The 23,301-nt window shown below is 38.2% G+C and overlaps 1 protein-coding gene across 1 annotated transcript in view; it reads right to left on the bottom strand.

Moving 5' to 3' along the window:
* MDGA1 (MAM domain containing glycosylphosphatidylinositol anchor 1) overlaps nucleotides 1-23,301 on the bottom strand; it is a 348,213-nt gene that overhangs the window by 153,589 nt on the left and 171,323 nt on the right. Inside the window, exons 6-8 of the mRNA XM_058178574.1 lie at nucleotides 14,847-15,116; nucleotides 13,379-13,708; nucleotides 7,367-7,660 (exon numbers count right to left, since the gene is read on the bottom strand). Of these exons, the coding sequence (XP_058034557.1) occupies nucleotides 7,367-7,660; nucleotides 13,379-13,708; nucleotides 14,847-15,116 (894 nt within the window). The remainder of the gene's footprint in view (nucleotides 1-7,366; nucleotides 7,661-13,378; nucleotides 13,709-14,846; nucleotides 15,117-23,301) is intronic.

Genomic DNA, 23,301 nt, shown 5'->3' with positions numbered 1-23,301 from the left:
AAATATGAGTATACAAACATAATAACCAGAGAATAACCATCAATAATAATTAAAAATATCTCATGGGCTTACCTAACCTCTTAACCTCTATGCTTGGGAGACCAGCCAGATCTTAAAAGCTTTCTGAAAAGCTGCCAGGGTTGGGGCCAATCAAATCTTGGGGGATGGGGGAACAGTATTACACAGTATTACACTCTTTGATCCCACTAGATGACAATTTAATAGAGGAGAGTCAGAGCATCCCTCTCCTGCCAGATCTGATGTGGCAGGAAGAGACAATCAGAGAAAGGCAGTTATTCAAATATCTTGGCCCCAGAACTGTATCTATAGACTGTACAGCTACCTATCTCAAACCAATTTTAGCTCAGTAAAATGTAAGGTTTTTTTTACTGAGAAAATGAGAACTAGGATGGTATCAACAAGCAGGCAAAAAAACCCCACCCGTTTGCTCCATTTTTATTTTATTTTATTGTGTTGCATTGCATTGCTTTGCATGGCATGGCATGGCATGGCATTGTTTTTTAAAATTTTACTTTATCAATTTTGATAGTTGATACGGATTCCTTAGGATAATTAAATAAATATAAAACCTTGAAGATCTTGAAATTTAATATTGAATAAGTCCCCTTAAGAAAAGAAGATGGAATGTGAAAAAAGAGATAATGTGACAGAACAAATCCAAACTCATAGACTACTTAAATCAACAAAGTAACCAAATATTGATAATCATATGTCAGACAAGAAAACTGTAAGTTTTCTAGCAACAACAACAACAAAAACAAGAAAAAAAACCTCTAAGTTACACCTCAAACATTCTGAATTGAGATTTGGAAAAATATTTAAAAACAAATTCTCTTCTTCTCATGAGGAGTTAACCCATTAGAATGGTTCCTCGAGTTGGTTAGCTTCCTCTTCTGAAATAGCTGCTTCTTCTGCAGCATATTTATTTTTGGTGAAGGACAAGCAACTTATGCAGCCTTTAAAGGAATTTACGGCAGACCTCATTGACAGATAATGTTTATTGACTGCATAATCAGTAATTTCTATCTTTGAATTTTTAGTATCTGTTTGGATGTGGGGGGAGTAAAAATGATCTCAAGTCAAGCTTGGTGACTCCATGAACACATGAACACATCAATGGAATTTTCATGGCAAAAATATGGAATTGGCTTAGTATCAGCTAAGATGCTTTTTTTCTTAAAAAAAAGTAAATCAGTCCATCATCTCTAGGATTTCTTAGTAGTTGTCCATTTGAGTAACAACCAAGTCTACCCTGCTTAGCTTTGTTTAAGATCAACCACATTCAGATAGGTGGATTTAATCTTCAATTTACTTTTGGTTTGGGTCATTGGTTGGAACAAGCCAAATTCTATTCCTCTTGCGCTGAACTTAAAAGCTAAACTTAGCTCCATTGGCATCCTGAGAAGTATTAGGAACCACCTTTGTTAAGGGATCAGTGCTAATCTAAGTGAATTTAAAGTCTCCAGGGCCAGATGAATTACCCCTAAGGCAGTGATAGCTAACTTTTTCTGGACCAAGTGCCCAAAGCGCATATCTGAACCCCCCAAAATGCAACGTACACCCCGCCACTTGCCCCATGCATTCCACGTGCCCCCTACACACACCCCACTCTGCACGCATGCGCATGTGGCCCCCTGCACATGCCCAACTCCCTCCCATGTATGCATGGGCACCCCCACATGCCCCCCCCCACATATGCATGGCAGAGACCCGACGACCAGCTAGCTGGCAGGAGGCACACACACATGTGTGGTGGAGCTGAACTGGGGCAACGGCACACATGCCATAGGTTCACCATCATGGCCCTAAGGTATTGAACAAGCAAAGATAATTGCAGAATTACTCCTTGTAGTCTTTTAAAGACTTGGAGAACAGGTGAGTCCCAGAAGACTGGAGGAAGGCAAACGTTCCTATTTTTAAAAAAGGGTAAAAGCAGGATCCAGGGAACTTCGGTAAGCTTCACTATCCAGAGTGACTCTGGGTGGCTTGCAATAGCATAAAAGCCTAAATATAAAAATATATTAAAATTAACAACAAGTAAACAAAGGTTAAAGAGCATGGACAGCAGAGGGGATGCATCTCACTCAACCAACCAGCTCCAGCTTAGTGTGCCCCATTGAGGCCCCAAAAGAACAGGCAGAGCATGTTTTAAGCCCTTCATGAAAGCCAGAAAGGTAGAGATGGATCTCACCTCTGGTAGCAAGATGTTCCAGAAAGTGGGGGCCACAGCAAGGAAGGCTCATCTCGTAGACCCTGCAGTCAAATTTCCTTGAACAATGGGTCCACAGAGGGCCTCTTCTGCCGAAGTGAATAGGGGGAGCCAATTTCATTGGGGCAAGATGGTTCCTCAGATAACCTGGTTCCATGCCATGAAAAGCTTTAAAGGTGATAACCAACACTTTGAATTGGTTCCATTACTTTATTAGTAGTTAAATTATAACAATAATTAGTCTTATTTTAGTTAAAATAATTTGATTACATTTACAAGGAGAAATGTAAAGGCATGGGTCTAGGTAAAAAAACATTTACAGGAGGGAGCAAATCTTGCTCAAAAGTAGCACATGCGCGAAAGACTTGGGTGAACTAGTGGATTACATACTCAATGTGTCCAAACACTGTAATGCAGCTGCAAAGAACGGAATGATATCTTAAAGAATATTAAGTGAAACATAGAGTTTAGCCTGTGGGAAATAATTATTTCATTCTACTCTGCCTTGGTTAGTTCTCACCAGGAATATTGAATTCAGTTCTATACATTCAGATTTTGTTTTTTTTTAAACTGGAGGAAGTCTGGAAATGAACTGCTAGGATGAAGAAATCACTGGAAACCAAGTCCTAGAGGGATGCTTAAAAGATTTAGGCATGTTTAGTTTGTAGAAGAGAAATTTGAGAAGAGTGCTTGCCTGAGGATTTTAAAAAATTTTTTTAAATGGCAAAAGGTCAGAGACCAACTGCTGGAGAAATGGAGAGAATTTTGGAAAAGTTATCTAATATGGACAAGAAACTGGATGAAATAAGAGCAGAAATTGTGACTATCCAAAAGGATTTAAAGGACACTCAACAAGTCTCAGCAGAAAACAAGCAGAAAGTGGAAGGTCTGGAGGGAGAGATGCGGGCAGTGCAGAAAAGAGAGGAGACGACAGGCAATGCTGTGCTTGGACTACAGATGGATAAAATGTCTTATTTCCTTAGGTTTCAAAATCTGGAAGAAGTGGACCAAGAAGACTTGAGAGATGTTGTGACTAAACTGTTGGGAGAATTTCTTGGGAGAGGTGTTGACTTTATGAATTGGGATGTGGATCGAGCTTATAGAGTTAATTCAAAATATGCACGCACGCATGCAGTTCCTAGAGAGGTTCATGTCAAATTTGTGAGAAGAGAGACGAGATGAAATTCTTAGAAAACATAGGAGTGGGGCACTGACTTATAGGGGCAGGGAGATAGCCATTCTGAGGCAGATTCCCAGACAGGTACGTGAAATGAGAAAGAATATTACTTTTGTCAAGCAAATTGTACCAGAAGGGAGTAGGCTTCAGATGGCTGATGCCAGAGGGATTGATGATTTTCCGGGAGGGCATTACGAAAAAAATTAGTACAATTGCGGAGGCTGCGGCCTACGTGGAGGAACACAAAGCCCTCCTGGAATTAGATGACCCAGGAGTTGAAGAAGGGGAGGTTATAGACCATGGGGAGGCGGCTGCCGCTGTTGCGGCCCTGGAGTTGGGTCAGGCTGAACCCAGAGTTCTGAGATCCAAAACTAGGAAGTGACAATGATATTTGGTATTGTGTTGGTTTTCCTTATTCTCCTTTGTATGATATTCTGATTATTCTTGACCCTTCTTTATTGCGTATGTAAGATTGATAAACTTAGCTACTTCGTATCACCTGCTTGCCATATGGCTGTTGTATGTGTTTAAAATTTTGAGTAAAATTCTTATCTTGTATAAGAAAAATGAAAATTTACCATACCTGATATGTATTTGTATAAACCTTTTTTGACCAATAAAAACTTTTTGGATAAAAAAAAAAAAAAAAAAAAAAAAAAAGAGAAATTTGAGAAGGGACATAATAGCTGCCTTCAAATATCTGAAGGGCTGTCATGTTGCAGAGGACATATTCTCACTTGCTTCAGAGGGTAAGACTAGAACTAATGGGATGAAACTTCGAGGATGTAGATACACTTTAGTCATTAGAAAGAACTTCTTGACAGTAAGAGCTTGTTGATCAATGGATTAGGCCATTGCAAGGAGTGTTTCTTCCCCTTCACTGGAGATTTTTGAACAGAGGTCAGATAAATTATTCAGTGTTCAGGAGTTTGGACTTGATGAGTTCTTAGGTCACTTCCCACTTTATGATTCTATGTTATATATAAAAATATTACTATAGAAATAAACCTTATTATTAAATCATATTATGGGGTAACCACATTTAACCATAGCCAATAAATTGTTTGGGGTTTTCTTTGGGGGAGGGAAATGAGCTGGCAATTTTTATAATTAATTTAAATCCACTTGGTGGTTATGAAGGTGTTTCACATTTTTTTTGGTATAGAGATTAAAACTGAATTCAGCCTATCACTAGGTGTGTTGAAGAATTCATTTAACTTAAACATTTATTGGTGTATGCTACCGATGCTTTGACATTTTGCATGAGTTCCTATTGTTGAGATCTCAAGGGTATGGAAGTATATATATGCCCCAGTCCTCCTGGCATTTTGCATGACTGTTAAGCCCTTCCTATTCTATGGGATAAAGGAGACCTTTGTATTACTAATGAAGTTGGTGATTTTAATTTTCTCTTTAATATATATTGCCCAGAGTCACGAGTGGTTGGAGTGACTCATAGTTATTCCAAGTAGGTTAATGAATAATATCTTTTGGAATATGAGCTCAAATATTATGTTTTTGTAAATCAGCAAAATATTATTAATATAATATTAATATAATTAATATTAAAATATTATTAATATTATTAATATTAAAAAACAAGAGAAATTTTATTTTATGTACATTGGAAATCTCCAAGGACATTTAATAAGGATCGGTCATATCACAACAAAAGGTTTACAAATAAAGGCTTGATTGTAATAACTATCATCTGGAGATGCAGTTCACAAGTTGCAACATTAACTCACACAGTTTGGGCATGTCCTATTACTGACACAATTTGGACTTAATGCCACAGAACGTTTTTAGACCCCTAAATCTAACCTCTTGTCCAGTACAGGAATTAGAATTAAAACTTACCCTAGCTGCCACCTGAACATAACGTTTAAAAGGGAGGTCATCTGGTTCTATTGTTAAACTGCTCTTAATGGATTTTCCCCCCTAACATTTAATTTCAATCTATTTTCCCTCACTATTTTATATCATTCATTGTGGAATGTTGGAGAATAGCTCTTGACTTTATTATATTTGAAGAGTGCTTATTTGAAGAGTGTTATCACATGCTCGGACCATCCTTCTTTTCCTAGCTCTTTCAAATTCTTTTCATAGGACATAGTTTTTAATCCTCTGATCACCCTCGCTGCCTTTTTTCTGAATCAATTCCAGTTTGTCTGGGTTCTTAGAATGTGGTATTCAGAAATGGACACAATATTCAAGATGGGATCTGTCTCAATGCACAGTAAAGTGAATGATTAATTTTTGTGATCTAGAAACGGTTGAGACAGCCTCCAATTGCATTTGTCTTCTGTGCAGTCACAACACATTGTGTTGATTCATATCCAATTTGTAATCAACTATGATTACAAGTTTTGTCACCGAGCTACGTATCCTCCATCCTACACCTGCCCTTCTGATTTATGCTTATTAAATAACTTTTTCTTCTATTAAATTTTATTCTGAGTTTTTCATTTACCAAACTCTCAAGATGTTTTTGAATTTCATTTCTATTTTCTATTCCACCCAAGAAATAAATGATTGCCACTGAGTCTTCCCTGAGATAATTTTCAAGATACTTTCATTTGCTTGTAATGCCATTCACATATCACTACCTTATTAAACTGCCATAGGGTACTTTCTCAAATACTTAGTTGAAATCAAAATATGTTATTAATATTATGTTGCCACAATGTGCTAAAGAAGTTAACCAATAAAAAAGTTGCCAAAATTCATTTTAACAAATCCATGCTGACCACTAAAAGCTGCTGCATTGTCTTCAAGGTGCTTACAAAACAATCTGTTTATGACCTCTTATAGAATCTTCCTGGGTGTTATTGTTAGACAATATCCCCATTCCCCCCAACACCATTTTTGCAGATTGGGACAATATTTACAATTTTCCAAAAATCTAGCACTTCATCAGCTCTCCAGAATTTTCATGGATAAGATACTAATGTTCAGCCAGACCATTACCAACTTATTTCAGTGTTCTGCATGCAAATCATTTGGCCTTGGAGATTTAAACCAATTCAGAATATATAGATATTTCTGATTATGTTTATATTCTTCTTAAGCATCAATCCTGTCCATTTCTCTAGTTCTTCACAACTATATGCTGGGAAATACTGAAAAGTATTTTTAGTATTTGTGTCTAGGACCCTTTGCTGAAAAGATACTAGGTCAACCATTCACATTTTTTTTTACAAAGAAGTAAACTTTGGAACAAGCTGCTTTGTTTTGGATATATGTTTACAAAGTTTTTAATTTTCTTTTCCCCCCCTTTAATTCTGTCATACTATTAATAAAATTGCATGTATATATATTTTAACATATAGAAATATTCTATTTCTATTATCTAGTAAATTTTGATATCATAAAATAATGTTAAAATATTTCTTCTATTCTCTGTAACTGTTATGGATTCAGGGCAGATGTGGGTTTCTTGGACATGCAGAAAGCAACACAGTTGGCATTTTAATTGATATCAAAATAACCTGGACCATTCAAGGACACATAGGATATCTTTACAGAGTGACATGCTCACAAAGCAGAGATTAAATAGTCACCCCTTTCCCCACTCATCATGGGCAGACAGTTCATAAATTATGTTTGGTCAGATATCAGTGAACACATTCAGGTCTCTATAATAGCACAAACATTGGTATATAACTGGGAAATGTTCTTAGGAAAGTTTCTGAGTTGAGCATTCCACTGCCTTATGTTAAATTTGTATACTATATTATATAAAATTATATATTCCATTATTATAACATTTTTAACCACTAAATCTGAGATTTAAACTTTTCTGACTCTGGAAGTACAAGATCTAGTAACTCAAACATACCCTTGTCTGCACACTACTTTTGTTATTAAGGGAAAACAAAACAAAATGACCTTGTATGCTAAGTCAGTAAAGATATATAGGCTGCATCAAAGAGAATATGTTCCTCATTTATACTCACACTGTACGTTGAGTTGCACCAGGGCTTCTCGAGGTCTAATGTTGAAGCCATTGTATCTGGCTGTCTGGCATTTGTAAATCCCACTCATTTTTTGAGTCACCTTCTCAAAGTGCAGCTTCCCATCGTTAGTCTCCACTGTCATGGTCCCCGAAGGCATAGGAGCCTCTTTATCAACTCTGGACCAGATGATAGGAGGTTTGGGTTTCCCTCGGACTTCACACTGTAACTCTGCTCTTGAATCTTCACGGACGGTAATGATGGATTGACCCTTGGGCACCATGATGGTTGGAGGCACTTTTGGGAAAAAGGTGATAAGAAAGAACAACTATTCAACAGCACTGTTTAAGAATTAGCTTAGTTTTGTGTGTATGTAAAAGATTGCTAAAATTGAAGTCAAGGCATATTTAGCTCTTTGACCTTGTTATTTTAAACAAGACTGATTCAATCAATTACCATCATTATTTATTCTATATACTACCACAGAATTTGGCTTCTGCCTGGCATAAGAAAAAAACCTTCCTCATTTGGTTATTTCTATCTTTAAAAAAGAGGAGAAAGAACCTATCTAACTACAAACCAGCTGGCTTAACGTTGTTTATCAACACCCTGGAACAGATTATTAAGCAACTGATTAGAAAAGAATGCATTGCTTGGCAAAACCAACATGAGCTTATCAAGAAGCAATCACAACAAACCAATGTGATATTTTTGACAGCGTGACTAGTTTAGTTAACTATGATAGTCCAGCAATGTGTACCTTGAGTTCAGCAAAAATTCAACAATTTTTTCATGAGATTCTACTGTGGAGTATGGCAAAATATGGGCTGGACTATTTATTTATTTATTTAGTCATAACAGTATATATAAGCATTGACATGTAACAACTATATAATATATAAGCATATATATGAGCATAAGTATGTAATAACTATATTAATTAGATATAATGAAAGGGAATAATAGGACAGGAATGGTAGGCACATTTGTGCTCTTATGCATGCCCCTTATTGTTCTCTTAGGAATGGGGTTTATAGATAGTTTTTGGTTAAAGCTTTTGGGATTTTGAAAAGAGACCACAGAGTCAGGTAGTGTGTTCCAAGTGTTAACTCTGTTACAGAAGTCATATTTTCTGCAATCAAGATTGAAGGGGTTTACATTAAGTTTAAATCTATTATTTGCTCTTGTATTGTTGCGATTGAAGCTGAAGTAGTCTTCAACAGGAAGGACATTGCAATAGATGATTCTATGAGTTAAACACAGGTCCTGTCGGAGGCGGCGGAGTTCTAAGTTTTCTAAACCCAGGATTACAAGTCTGGTGGCATAAGGTATTTTGTTGTATTCAGAGGAGTGGAGAACTATGATACCATGAGATACATAGAGAATATGGTATTCTTAGATTGATATAGAGCTGGTTGAACAGTTGTATCCAATGAGGGTATGTCAATGGCTCCATTAGCAGAAATAATAGTGTCAAGATCAAAAGAAATCATAGTTCACTTAGAACATAATTAGAATTCTATGTTCTACTTTGGACACTACATTTTGGGAAAACATAAAAAAATCGGAAGAGTTCCAAGGAAGAACTAGAATGATAAGAGACATGAAATAAAAAAACTTATAGTCATTTATCAATTAGTCAGCCAGATGTTTACACCAGATTTGGCATTTTTATCTACCTGTTGAGTCCTTCCGATGGACCTGGGACAGGCAGATATTTTTTGATGATGCTAAAGGCATTGTCGTAGGATGTAAGCTGTTCCAAGTAAAGCTGCCTTTTGCAATTGACTAATGGTGATTTTATCAGTGCTGATGATATTCACATTGTGCCACAGATGTTTTGGGATTGCATCCAAGGCACCTATATTGATACTATATTGATGTTGATACTATATTTGTTGTCTTTTGCCACAGGCATTCTACTTCTGTCTGCTGGTCTTCGTATTTTGTGATTTTCTCTGGTCTTTCTCTTCTCTTCTGCTGTCTCTAGGCACTTCAACTTCCACTATTCCAACTTTATTTATTTTTCTTATCAACAATTTTATGTCTGGGATGTTATGTGGCAGGGGCGTGTCTGGAAAAAAAATCTTTGTGTCCATGGTATTATCTTGAAGATATTCCAATGCCCTTTTATCATGTGGCTGTTTAGAAAGTCTATACCAGGGGTGTCAAACTCGATTCCACCGTGGCCCACATCAGGAGTTTGTTTGCCCTTGGGGGGCTGAGGTGGGTGTGGCATAGTCATCATGGCTAATTGGGTGGGCGTGGTTGGTCCTGAGGCAGCAGGGGCAGTCCCTCACTGTCCCCAGGGATGGCTCTACAGGCCAACTCTGAGCCTATTGCAGGCTGAATCCATACCATGGGCCATATGTTTGACACATCTGGTCTATACGATCTTTTTGTGGCACCTAACTAGTTGGTCCAACATTTGTTTGGTTTCTTTGCAGAGTTGGCATTTGCTGTCTGTTTCTGTTTTCTCAATTCTGGCTTTGTATGTATTTGTTCTTGAGGCTTCATCCTGTGCAAGCAGAATTAGTCCCTTTGCCTTTTTCTTTAACTTGATCTTAGCCATTGACAGGTCTCATTACCTGCTTTGCCTGCTAGATTTTTAATGTATTGGCAATATAATACTTTGCCTTGCCACGCCATGTCTCTTTTCTATTCTTCATTTTGTTTATTATTGTAATGTTATATAGCAATTATAATATTGTAATATAACTATTATAAAATACATTATAATAAATTATTATTTTAAATGTACTGTATTGGCCTCCAGTGCCAATGGATTCCAGTGGATGAGGAACTCCTCTGGATGGAGGCTTTAATCTGGAGAAGAGAAAAGATTGTGAAGACATGAGAGCTGAGCTAGATGACCTTCAAAGTATCTACCAACCCCTTTATTCCTATGATTGAAAATGCTGTAAAATTTTGTCATCTTATAAAGCAGTCTGTAACTCATTCCCATTGGCTCAAGTCCAAATGTCTTGCATACAAAGAATGAATTTGTTCCATCATGTTTCTGATTGTTCCATAGAATTTATTGCTTCTAAATCTTACTTTCTTCAATTCCTCCAACTTTCAGAACATGCTCTTCATAATCTTCACCATCTTCTCTGCTCTGTTTTTAAGATTATAATTAGGGGATACAGATTCTTCAGGGCTGCCTACTCCTATTTGTTGATCTCCAAATATATTTGAACTATAACTTTTTTTTTCCACTATAAGAATTCCACGAGTTGTATACCTCAGTAAAACTGGTAGGACATCTGTTGGGAAAGATTATTGTACGAAATATCTGTACTAAAGTATCATGGAAACTGATATGATTGTACTTCTTTGTAAGTCCTCTTTCTCTCCTGAAATATATTTATGTATACTTTTACATTTTTAAGGGATTTAAAAATGCAATGTAAAAGTTCCAAATTTATTTTTACCTGCATGACCAAGTAATGTCTGCATGTAACCCATAAATGTAAGAGGGCCAAGAGGGAGTGTGATTATTTTAATCATACAAAAATATAGCTCATAGCTGGCTTAAAGGCATATTTATGTAGGTCTAGCATCCAATATCTCCATCAGCTGTATCACTAGGCAATAAGAAGGTGAATTTTCAATTTGCAGGTCTTCTGTGGGCTATGGAATCTCATCAATTCCTCTCTTATATGGTGTGAAGATTGAGCTGCACCCGCTTGGCTCGCTACTGCCAGCATATGCTCACCTGGCAGGAGACAATTTTCTTTATGGGAAAAATGTGTAAATTGCATTTGAAAAGTTTTTAATTAAAGGCGACTTTCTGGGACCCTTATGTGGGATGACCTGCTTGCTAAATCTTACAAGGGGAAAAAGATTCAGAAAACCAGGGAATAAATACACCACCATTCCTATCTGTGGTCAAACTAGGGGAAAGATTCACACTTCACTACAAACATAGTAAAGCCTTTTTCAAAACTCATGAAAAAAATTTTTTAACAGCTGTGGAAACTTTATATGGACTCTTTACTGAAAAAAGAGAGAGAGAGAGAGAGAGAGAGAGAAGAATGAATTGGTGACCTTGGAATCTGGTGATTAAAAATGAGCTTATGTAAGAAGTAATGTAAATTTATATAAAGATACTGAATTTTATTTTATTTTATTTATTTATTTGTCACAACAGTATATATAAGCATAAGCATGAAATAACTATACAATATATAAGCATATATATAACCATAAGTATGTAATAACTATATGAAATTGGATACAATCAAAGGGAACATTAGGACAGGAACGGTAGGCATGTTGGTGCTCTTATGTACACCCCTATTAGGTTAATGCACTATTAGGTTAAAATTTTAACAATGTTTAAAACTAAAGATGTTAAATCATGTCCATTGTTTTTAATTTGAATTACTAATAAAAAATAGCGCATTTAATAATAATGCGCTATTTAATAATGCGCTATTAAATAATGCACTATTAAAAATGCGCTATTAGGTTAAATTTGATAACAATGTTTAAAACTAAAGATGTTAAACCATGTCCATTGTTTTTAATTTGAATTACTAATAAAAAAATAGCGCATTTAATAATGCGCTATTAAAAATGCGCTATTAGGTTAAATTTGATAACAATGTTTAAAACCAAAGATGTTAAACCATGTCCATTGTTTTTAATTTGAATTACTAATAAAAAAAACTTTTTTAAAAAAATGAGCTTATGGAGAAAAGTTTAAGATTACTTGATAGAAAGCAGTGTGAAAGGCACCATTGCATGCTTTTCTTTTTCAATTTCTTTTTGTATCTCTAGTTCTTAGTTTCTATGTTCTTGTTTGGGTTGTTTGTGTATGTGTGTATAGTTCCAAACTCCATTCAGATTACTTCTGCATTTCTCTGTGGTAAGAGCCTTGGCAAGGATTTTCTTTTGGAAACTTGTTTTAAGTGGACTGCTGGCATTCCCATTGTTTCTCTGATAGGCACCTGTGACCTTTGTTGCAAACATACTTCAGAAAGCTCTGTTCTCTATCTGCCTTACTTCTGAATCCCTCTGAGAAACGAAGTAGATGTGATGTTAAGTGAATCATTAGAAACTAAACCACTGTTTGTTTTAGTCAATAAGTATGAAGGTTATTTTCAATGGGACAACAGTACATATGGAGGGCAGGTTTAATTGTAATCCCGGCAGAAATTTCGCTACAATACGCTGCGGACAGTTTTGAGCTAAAATAAATAAAATAAACAAAACTTGCTAGCACAAACAAGGTAATTTTTTCCCCAAAAATAAAACAAAAAGGAGGCTAGGGCCTAGAGATGCAAAATTTCAATAATTTTCCCTTGGATTTATCCCTGATGAATATCATTCCCCACACCTATTACATTTATTTTAAAACCCTGATCTAGTTTCAGTGATGTAGTTAGTGCCATATCAAATTTGGCTCTTAGCCAGAACTTCCCAAGACATTAGTAATATCATCCTCAAAGAATATCACAAAATTACTCTTTCTCATAGCCACTTTGCATGGCTAAATGGTTACACCCTTCCTATCCCTTCTCCCCAATTTGCTACTGATCTATATGCAGAGAAGTTTCTATTGTGCAGGGAACTGTTCGAAGATGAATCTGCCCTTCACTTTAACATCCTATACTCTTATGCCTTTTTGTTTTGAAAGGTTTATTATGCTGTAAAGAAATAGAAATAAAACATTGGATAAAGAACAGCAAAATAATATGGATTATGAAATATTAGATATAAATTTACTCAGCCTTTCTTTTTCTGTAGTCATTTATCTGAAAAAAAAAAAAAATTGGAACAGAGAGAAAAGAAGTGGCATAGCAGTACAGCCTTCCATCTTAAACCCTCCAAATAATTTGAAAAGGATTTATTCTGTGATTAAACCTAATCTACCTATCTGGTAAACAGAGTTTAGGCTCTTTATGAAGCTCCTGGGATAGATTTTAATGAAAGCGTACATTCTTTTTTAAACTGTGTTCTATCCTTAATCGGGCTTCTGGATAAGTTAAAAATTAGATGAAAGCGTACCTGTTTCTGAAGAAATGTTCACTTCAACACTAAGGTCAGGGATAGGTGCTCCTTGGAAAGATGCCACACAGAGGTATGTACCATAGTCTGTGAAACGGAGATCAATTATCTCTAGGCTGCTTGTCACAGGGGGAAGTTCGGGGTCATTTTTGATGACAACTACTCGATCTGAGAATTTGGCCAGCTTCCCATTCTTGTACCAGAAGTAGAAAACTTTTTCTTGTGGGACAGCATCCACATGGCATGAGAGCTTCAGGTCTTGGCCTAGCTGGATGGTTTCACTCTCTTTGATGACGTCAGGAGTGATCTGGAAGGTTACGTTCTTCATGGCTAGAGGAAATACAAAGGCCAAACTGGTGAATATATCAAGTGCCTGATCTTCAAATGGCCAAAATATGTCATGTTGTGTCATGTCACATCATGCTGTGTCATGCCATGTCCTGACTGACAGGGCATAGAAATCTGAGTAGCTATATAACACAAGTAGTACACCGTATAATTCACATTCTTATATTCAACAGAATTTAACATTCTGTTTCATAGCATCTCCTCTTCTTAAGCAGAAATAATTTCTGGAAAGTTGTTTTCACTGAATCTATGATGCAGGGGGAACAGAATATCCTTCCCCTCCTTGCTATAATTTCATTCTTGATAGGAGAGGGATATGAACATGATTTTTTGAACAGGCTACCCTATGCTTGTGTGCAAATATAATGTATTAATTTGACCATCAATAAATGGCATGTGGCAAGAGCAGCTGCTTTGACAGAAATGAGTAAAGAGCTCAGGAGAAAAACAAGGAGCGAGGGAAGAACACGAGAAAACTTATTTGTTTGCATCCATCTCCTATTAAAAACCCCTCTCCTTTCAATGTAACTTAAGGTAAAGGTAAAGGTTCCCCTCGCACATGTGTGCTAGTCATCCCCGACTCTAGGGGGCGGTGCTCATCTCCGTTTCAAAGCTGAAGAGCCAGTGCTGTCCAAAGATGTCTCTGTGGTCATGTGGCCGGCATGACTCAATGCCAAAGGTGCACAGAACACTGTTACCTTCCCACCAAAGGTGGTCCCTATTTTTCAACTTGCATTTTTTACGTGCTTTCTAACTGCTAGGTTGGAGAAGTAATGGGAGCTCACCCCAATACACAGCACTAGGGATTCGAACCACTGAACTGCTAACCTTTCGATCGACAAGCTCTGTGTCTTAGCCACTGAGCGATCACACCCCTTCAACGTAACAGTGTGAAGCAATATGTATACGTGTATGCTTATGTGTACACACTTATGTGTTGAAAACAAACCTGAAAATTACGAGGACTGAAGGAAAGGAAGCAATGCAATATAAAATCAAGCTTGGTTAATACTCTTTCTGTCCTGAAGTACCAGTCTTAAATTTATTCCAATCTTTAAAAGGAACAAAGTGAGCTGGAAATTCAGGCTCCATCCCCAATTAGATTAATAGAAAGACGTACATCGCACCAATAGGTTCACTGTCTTCTTGGCTGGGTTCCCCACATTGTTGATGGCTGTACAGTTGTAATAACCTGAATCTTCGGTTTGAATGCCCCAGATGGTAAGGTTGCCCCCTTGAATCAGGCTGTTCGGAGGCAGAGGACCAGGTGAGTGAGACCAGACTACCTGAGGCAAAGGATCCCCGCCTGTTAACGAACAGTATATGGTAACATTATCCTCTGGATTTACCACTAAAGTCTCATTCACAGATAGTTTTAAAGCTGGTGGAGCTATAAGAAAAAGAGAGAGAGAAAGAAAAAGAGAGATTTTTTTAAAAAAGATATGAAGAGTCATTTCTAGGAAATATGAATTAGCATATTTTGCAATATATACAAAAGAAATCCTGATGAACCTAGAAATTTTTAAAAAAATGCACACTCTGCTTGTAATCCACTCAGATGATAACACTCAAATGTCTCAAACCAAGAGCCCAGGTGGTTTCAAAAACATGGAGATGAAAACTGGAGGCATACAGCAGTGCTATGCTCAAAAAAAAAAAAGTTTGTGCTTTGCTGATCAGCTTGCCAAATTATATATTGGGAAAGAAGAGAATGTCTTTCTCTGAACTCTACCTTTGGCCAATGCCAACTCCTGGCTTTTCAGATATTATTGCACTGTAATTTCCGTCAATCCCAACCAATTATTTGATTTTTTTTTTCCCCATTGCATAACTGAATTGTTTCTTTACAGGCTTCAGATCTCTCTAATACGTTAAATTATTGCTGGGATATAGATCAGTAATTTATGGTCCATTTTCCTTAAATGTATGATGTATCGCCAGTGTTAGAAGGTGTTAGAACGAGTTTACAGTCCTATAAGCTGGTGCCTTCAGGGCTACAACACCTATCATCCTCCATCAGCAAGGCTATTTACGCACCATCAGGTTAGGGAGACCCATAAAGCTTATACTTTATACCTTTCTGGTATAGATATGAGACTCATTTAGACTTGAATTGATGCCATTTCTTGCCCTGGAGTTATAAACATGTGCATCTTTAAAATGTGACACAAAGAGTGATTAGAAGTTCCCAACCATCGTTTGTGATGAAACTATCTTCTCCAGATTCCCTTCATCTCCTGTGCAGAACAAAAAGTCTTCCTTGTAGATTTAATTCCAAGTAGCTTCGCATTATAGCAATGAAAGAGCAGAACACATTTAACTTGTTAATATTTTTCCCCCACATCCCACATCCCGTGCCCTGCCTCCTCCTCCTAGCAATTATTGCTAACCTCTAGAGCTCTTTCTTTAACTGTCATACATATCAAATGCTGGGCTCTAACCTCATTCACAAATCTTTGAGCCTCCCCTTTATGTAGGAGTCCTATTATGAATGGGCAGTTCCTTTGCTTTAGAATGCTTAACCTCAACCCTTCTGATTAATTCCTTTTCTTCAACATCCCCAGACACAGATCCAAAAGGCTTTTCTCTGTGTTTTCTGTTTAATCTCTCAAAGGCCCTTTAAAGCTCCTTCTCGGGAGTCATCAGAGACTTCACACGGAGCGCAGAAATTAACAATCAATGGGACAATGGCTGAGGCATGTTTTAAGTAACAGCTGTAATAATGCAAAATAAGGCATCGTTACATATTCATAGAGCTTGATTTAATGACATCATTATTTCTGCCATCGCTTCTTTCTGGGCCCTGCGTTAATGACCTATACTAGATTTGCCCTGAATTTCTACTTCAGACAAACAAAAAAGCAGAAAGGCTGTTCTCTTACAGGGGCAAGAAAATACATATTTCACAGCTATTCTGATTTTGATCACATCCAGACCGATTGGCTTACATTTGGACACTTTAAAAACTAACATTCCTTGTCTTAATTTCAAAATACATAGGCTGACACAAGTGAAACACCGGCCAATTATGTCCAATCTGTTGGGAAAATCAATGCAATGTAATAGGTAAAGACCATAGATTACAGGCAGAAAGACTGTGCATTCTAATCCTGCCAGAGATATGAAAACCAACTGGGTGACTTTGCCTCCTCTTTCTCCCTCCCTCCCCTCCAGGAAGAAGATACTGGCCAGCCTATTCTGAAAATGTTGCCAAGAAAATTGCACCAAGTGACAGGTGACTCAATGGATCACCAGTACCCTGATGACTTGAGTTTTGACTTCAAGGTAGGATAGTAAGGCTGGATGGCAGCATTAACTGAATCTAATATTCCGGCAAAGAAATTTCAGCTGAAATTCCAAGCCTCAGACAAACTCAGGAGAGACATGTCGGTGAGTAAACATGAATTTATGGTCAATAGGACCTGTTCCTGACAATGTCTGCATTGCAATGAGTGGGAAGTGGATGACCATCATTCATCATTCATAATTTGCCCATATGCTCACCCTGATCTTCCTATCCCACAATAAGCTCACAGAATGAGAGGGGGCAGTTTGCTGAACCCCAGCCAGGCCTAATCTAGGACTGGGATATGTGGTGAAACTGAGAGAAGAATCTGAAATCCAAAATGTGGTTAGAAATGAAATATGACTGGGAGTTTATTAATGTCTGGCTCGCCAATACAAATACTTTATTTGGCCTTCTAATTAAAGGGCTGATGCTATAATCTTTTTTTGGGATGGAGGAGGGTTTCAGGAGGACTATAAGTCTTGAAGAAAGTAAAACCCAAATGATAGCATTTTTATGATAGATAGGTAGAACAATATTTAATCACATGCTGCTGAAGCTCAAATCAGGTACTCTATTTTGCATTGTGTAAAAATAAGCATTATGTCAGCTTTAGAAGACATCATAATAATTCTCCTGCACAGCTCGGAGAACATCTAGTAGTACGTATTTGTGCTATTATTTCATTTATTCTTCCAGTAGAATGTGGAAGATAATGCAAATTTATAGGTGTTGCATCATATCACATAGACATTCCTAATTAGCATCACACCGTTTAACAAGGGTTCTTTTTTTTAAAAAAAATGTACCAGACCAGTACCAAACTGTTTGAGCTGTATAGCCTTATAAATCTTGTTCAGAAATAATATATAAATAAAATAAGTAAATTCAAATTTCATCTTTGGAGAAGCTTCTCTAGGAGTCTTCACCAAATGATGTATGAAAGAAGTTTAGTAGGAATGAGACTTACTAGTTGTAGCAATATAATTGTCTATAGATATTCTCAATCATCCTGATCATGGTTGTCCTAAAGGTGCTTTTTCCAAAAGACCACTGGGCTTTCTTGGATTTTTTTCTTTGAAAAAGTTTTGCTTCTCATCCAAGAAGCTTCAACAGTTCTAACTGTCTGGTGGGGAATGGAAGGATTTATGTTCTTATCTGGTCATTAGCTCTCTGAAAATTGTTGAGGTCAATAAAGGAGAATATTTGTAGCTCAGGTTTGAAATGAGGGGTCCTTGGTGCTAGTGATGATGTTACCTAGTTAGGGTAGGGTAGGTTATCTGCAAGAAAACAAGCAAGCTCAGAGAGCACCGAGGACCCCTCATTATTGGGGGTTTATCAGTATCGTCAGGGTCACCTGAATCAGAGTGTAAACAGATGTCGAACCTTCTTGAAACTGTTGAAAGGACTGTGTTTTAAACAGGAGATAGGTGGTGTTGTATCCCTCTCCCTCTATTGAAGGAAAGCTGTTCAATTTTAACATGTATATGGCCTCTTTCATTTCCTTTCAAGTCAGTGGTCTTCTCTGTCTAGAATGTGAACTTTGCTATCTTATGAAACACCTTCCCTGAGGACCACCCCCCAATGTCTACCTTCTAGGGTTTTAGATTAAAAAAAGTTTTAATTTCACTTTTAAATCTAAAGTTACACAACTAGCATGTTTTAAATTTTTAAAATCCATGAAAGCTACACTGCCACTTTGAAGGTTAGTCCTCCAAATTCTTTTTAGCTCCGTGCTTCCCCCAAAATAGGACCTACCCCAAAAATAAGCTGTAGCCTGATTTTTAGTGTGTACCTAATATAAGCCCTACCCCCAACATAAGCCCTAGTGAAGGGGGTGGGCGTGGCCATCATAGGAGATGGTGGGCATGAATGGGCTGATGCTCTCCGGAACCAGTCGCAGCTCGTGCAGTGCAGGTGAGTTGATTATCTGTCCAAGCAGCAGGTGGAGGCAGAGGTGGGGGGAGGCAAGCAATCTGGATACGCTGTGTGGCCCAGGGGAAAGCCAAAGAGTCAGTGGGCCAGAGCTGGCGGGTGTCTGCGGGAGACTTGTTTTTGTGTCTCTTGGCTTGCCTGCAGCCCATGCAACTTGTTGGGTTCACCTGCCTTCCGCCCCTTGCCAATTCTGCCACGCGAAGATGAGCCTCCCACGGCCGGCCACCCAGCCCATCGACTCTCAGCTTTCCCACAGCCCACTTAGCACATCCAAATCTCCTGCCTCTTCCTCCACCTGCTGCTTGGAGAGGTAATCAACTCACCTGCGCTGCATGGGCTGGACAGCCCCAGAGTGTGCTGATCAAGGGACCAGTGGGCTGCTGCCAGAAACCGTTGGTCCCCATGCACTTGCCGCTTCTTGTGTGTACTGAGAGGTGGGGCGCCCAGCTGGACTGATCACCTTGAAATCATGTTTCCCTCGAAATAAGCCCTAGCGTTTATTTTGGAGCCTCAAAACATATAAGTCTTATTTTCAGGGAAACATGGGTATTACTTTTTGACCACATTTTTGAATTGGAAAACACCAAAGGAATCCTTTCAAAAGTGAGAGCATATAAATGTGGTTCATTAAATGGAAAATTTAGAGAAGGAATACTGGGCTATTGTATCCATCAAGAATGCATGCTATTTGGATTAAGGAATGGTTAACCACAAATTGGACTTTATATTGTTTTATTGGTCTTCAGCATCTGTCAAAATGTGAAGTGTTATTTCTCCTGCTTTTAATGGGAAATTTAAATTGTTTGATTTCCCATTTTCAATAAAATAATTACATGGCTGAAGAATAAAAAAAACAAACAACCAATATGGAATAGGGTGCAGTTTATGACCTAAAATGAAAGCTGTTGATTTTTGATCTGAAGAAATGCAAATAAAGCATTTTTTTTTACCCTAATGGGCCTTGCTATAAACAAAAAAAGTTCCTGAAGCACTAGTTTAGGCAAACATTCAAAATTATTTATTTTCTTTTATGTCAGTTTCCCAGACTTAATAGCTAAAACCCTGTGTAACAACATTTTGTTTTCCATTATGTCAAAAAACGGGCTTGTTTATATGTATAACTGGGCCAAAAGGAATCCATAAATCAGCTCCCTGCATCATGTAAAAGTGCTGGCAGCATCTCTCCAGGGTCCTGAGTTCTGACTAGATAGCACAAAATCCAAGTTCAGCTGTGGGCCCACCTCGGATCGCATCCTCTTGCAGTTAGCAGATGGAGACTAACAACGTGCAGCCATTCTTATGCAGGAGATGAATCTAATTTATTTGCAACCTGTGGCAATTACTTTTGTTCTCTCTCTCTCTCTTTCTGTCTCTCTCTTTCTCCATCCCTCCTCCCCCCCCCCTCAAAAACAACTCACATACACCTTGCTGGTAAGTGAGTTGAGGAACAAAGGGAGGAGGGAAGCAATAAAAACAAAGAGTCACTTTCAATTCTCTTTGAAGTCCAATTTGCTGCAATATAACTGCAGGAGAGTTCTCCTTTGTTGTGGTTTAACCATGTTGAAATCAGGACTAAGAAAAAGAATTCTGTCCCTGCCTTGCTCTGCTCTGCCCTGCCACTGTCCTGGCTGTGGGCTGCCAAATCTCTGGGCCTCCTAATTGTAAAACCATTAATAATAGAATAGTAAGGAAAAACTCGGCATGCATGCAGAATCATAATGGTTTCTTGCGTTCGCATGCTGGAATCTCAAAACAGCCAAGAGTGATACTTTTTGAATAAATCCAAAGTTACGATTTGAGATATGATTCTAAGGATTTGATGCATTAAAGTACAGAACGAGGGGAAAGCACTTATTCTAGCTGAATTTAACTGGCACAAAAAGATTTCTACAGAGGCATTCAGTCTGAGTCGCAAAGGGGTTCATCTATTCTTTCACTTCAAAACAAGTTAACCAGCAATAACAGCATTTGTTATTGCTGGTTAACTTGTTTTGAAGTGAGAGAATAGCTGCATTTGCTAGTCTAAGAAAATAGTTGGAGAGTCAATGTGGTGTAGAGCAGTGGTCCCCAATCTTTGCAGCTTGGTAATCTGGCTGGGGGGGGGTGAGAATTGGGCTGCATGAATGGTGGGCCAATACTCAACATGCTCTCAGCTTAACTCACTCAAGTGATGGGCTGACGAGCACATGATATGCACGCACAGTTCAAATGCAAGTTGAGCTGTGTGCATCTGCATGCCAGCCCACCACTCACACGAGCTGAGCTGTGTGCATGTGCACACCGGCCTTCCTGTCAGATGCTAAAGGTAAAGGTTCCCCTCGCACATATGTGCTAGTTGTTCCCGACTCTAGGTGGCGGTGCTCATCTCCGTTTCAAAGCCGAAGAGCCAGCGCTGTCCAAAGACGTCTCCGTGGTCATGTGGCCGACTAACTGCCAAAGGCGCACGGAACGCTGTTACCTTCCCACCAAAGGTGGTCCCTATTTTCCTAGTTGCATTTTTAATGTGCTTTCAAATTGCTAGGTTGGCAGAAGCTGGGACAAGTAATGGGAGCTCACCCCGTTACGCGGCACTTAGGATTCAAACCGCTGAACTGCCGACCTTTCGATCGACAAGCTCACCATCTTATCCACTGACCCACCATGTCCCACTCCTGACCCAGATCCAAATAGGCCACAGCCTGGTAGTGGGCCACAGCCCAGGGCTTGGGGACCCCTGGTGCAGAGGCAATTCTCAACTCATAATCACAACTGGAAGTGGAACTTCTGTCAATAAGCCATGTGTTCACAAAGTGACTTGTGCCTGATTTTATGACCTTTTTGTCAGAATATTTGCCATGGCTGTTAAGCAAATCACACGGTTGTTAAGTGAAACCAGCTTCTCCATTGACCTTACTTGTCAGAAGTCAGCTGGGATGGTTGCAAATGGTGATCATATGACCCTGAGATCTGTCACTGTCATAAATATATGCCAATTGCCAAGTGCCCAAATGATGATCCCATAACCATGGGGATGCAGTTGTAAGTGCAAGTGGTTTTTCCAGTGCTGTTGTAACTTTGAATGGTTGCTAAATGAATGGTCATAAATGGAGGAATATCTGTAATGTACAGTATTGGATTAGGATCAGGTCATTTTCAAGTCACTTTCAGTAATAGAAGAAGATTGTATGGGTTGCATCAGAGAAGTACAGTTGCGGTGCCAGATTTTTCTGCTTAAGTTTTTTTTTGGTTGTTATGTCTTGCTTTTATTGTATGTATAGTTGTTTATTCTTGTTTGTAAGCCACCCAAAGTTTGATTTAGATTGGTTGGCTATACAAATATTTTAGATAAATAGAGACAGCTCACTAGACTGATTTATTGATTTTGGACTAGTCATTCTCTCAGCCTGAATTATCTTATAGGGTTTTTGCTTTGGGGAAGAAATGAAGGATTTATCTGATTTTCCACTGACATTCTTAACCTGTTTCCTATTTATTAAGAGCCCCTAAGAAAATTCAACAGCAAACGTAGTCAATATGACCTTCTGGAGTATTCAGTGGAACCAATGCTTCTATTCATATCGTGAATAGAATTAGCCGAAGAATAGCTAATGACTACATTGGTCCTGAATTAACCAAATACATGAAGATTGAAACAGCCAGGATTATGGAGCCTAATCACATACTTCCAATGGGCAAACTTACCAACAAATTAAAGGGACACCTATGGAACCACCTCTTTCAGGACTTATAGATGAGGTCGTTATGCAAAATCTAGAAGCCATAGTGCTTCCACAAATACAACCCAAAATATGGATCAGATATGTAGATGACACCTTCACCATAATAGAGAACATCCACAGAACTATTAACAACATCTTCAAATGAATCCAGTTTACCAAAGAAGAAAACAATAACAACACATTACCTTTTCTGGACATTCTGATCAGCAGAGACCACAGTGGCAAATTAGAAACATAAATATACAGAAAAACCACCCACACCAACCAAGTGCTCCACTTCCAGAGCAACAACAACCCAACCTTCCACAAGAGAAGCTGCATAAAAACTTTACTTAGATGAGCACAAACTTATAATAATAATAATAACAACAGAGTTGGAAGGGACCTTGGAGGCCTTCTAGTCCAACCCCCTGCCCAGGCAGGAAACCCTACATCATCTCAGACAGATGGTTATCCAACATTTTCTTAAAAATTTCCAGTGTTGGAGCATTCACAACTTCTGCAGGCAAGTCGTTCCACTTATTTATTGCTCTAACTGTCAGGAAATTTCTCCTTAGTTCTAAGTTGCTTCTTTCCTTGATCAGTTTCCACCCATTGCTTCTTGTTCTACCCTCAGGTGCTTTGGAGAACAGCCC

Source organism: Ahaetulla prasina, chromosome 1 (genome assembly GCF_028640845.1).
Source record: "Ahaetulla prasina isolate Xishuangbanna chromosome 1, ASM2864084v1, whole genome shotgun sequence".
Taxonomy (NCBI): Eukaryota; Metazoa; Chordata; class Lepidosauria; order Squamata; family Colubridae; genus Ahaetulla; species Ahaetulla prasina.
Note: the sequence above shows the minus strand (reverse complement) of the source record. Positions and strands in the feature narration are given on the sequence as shown.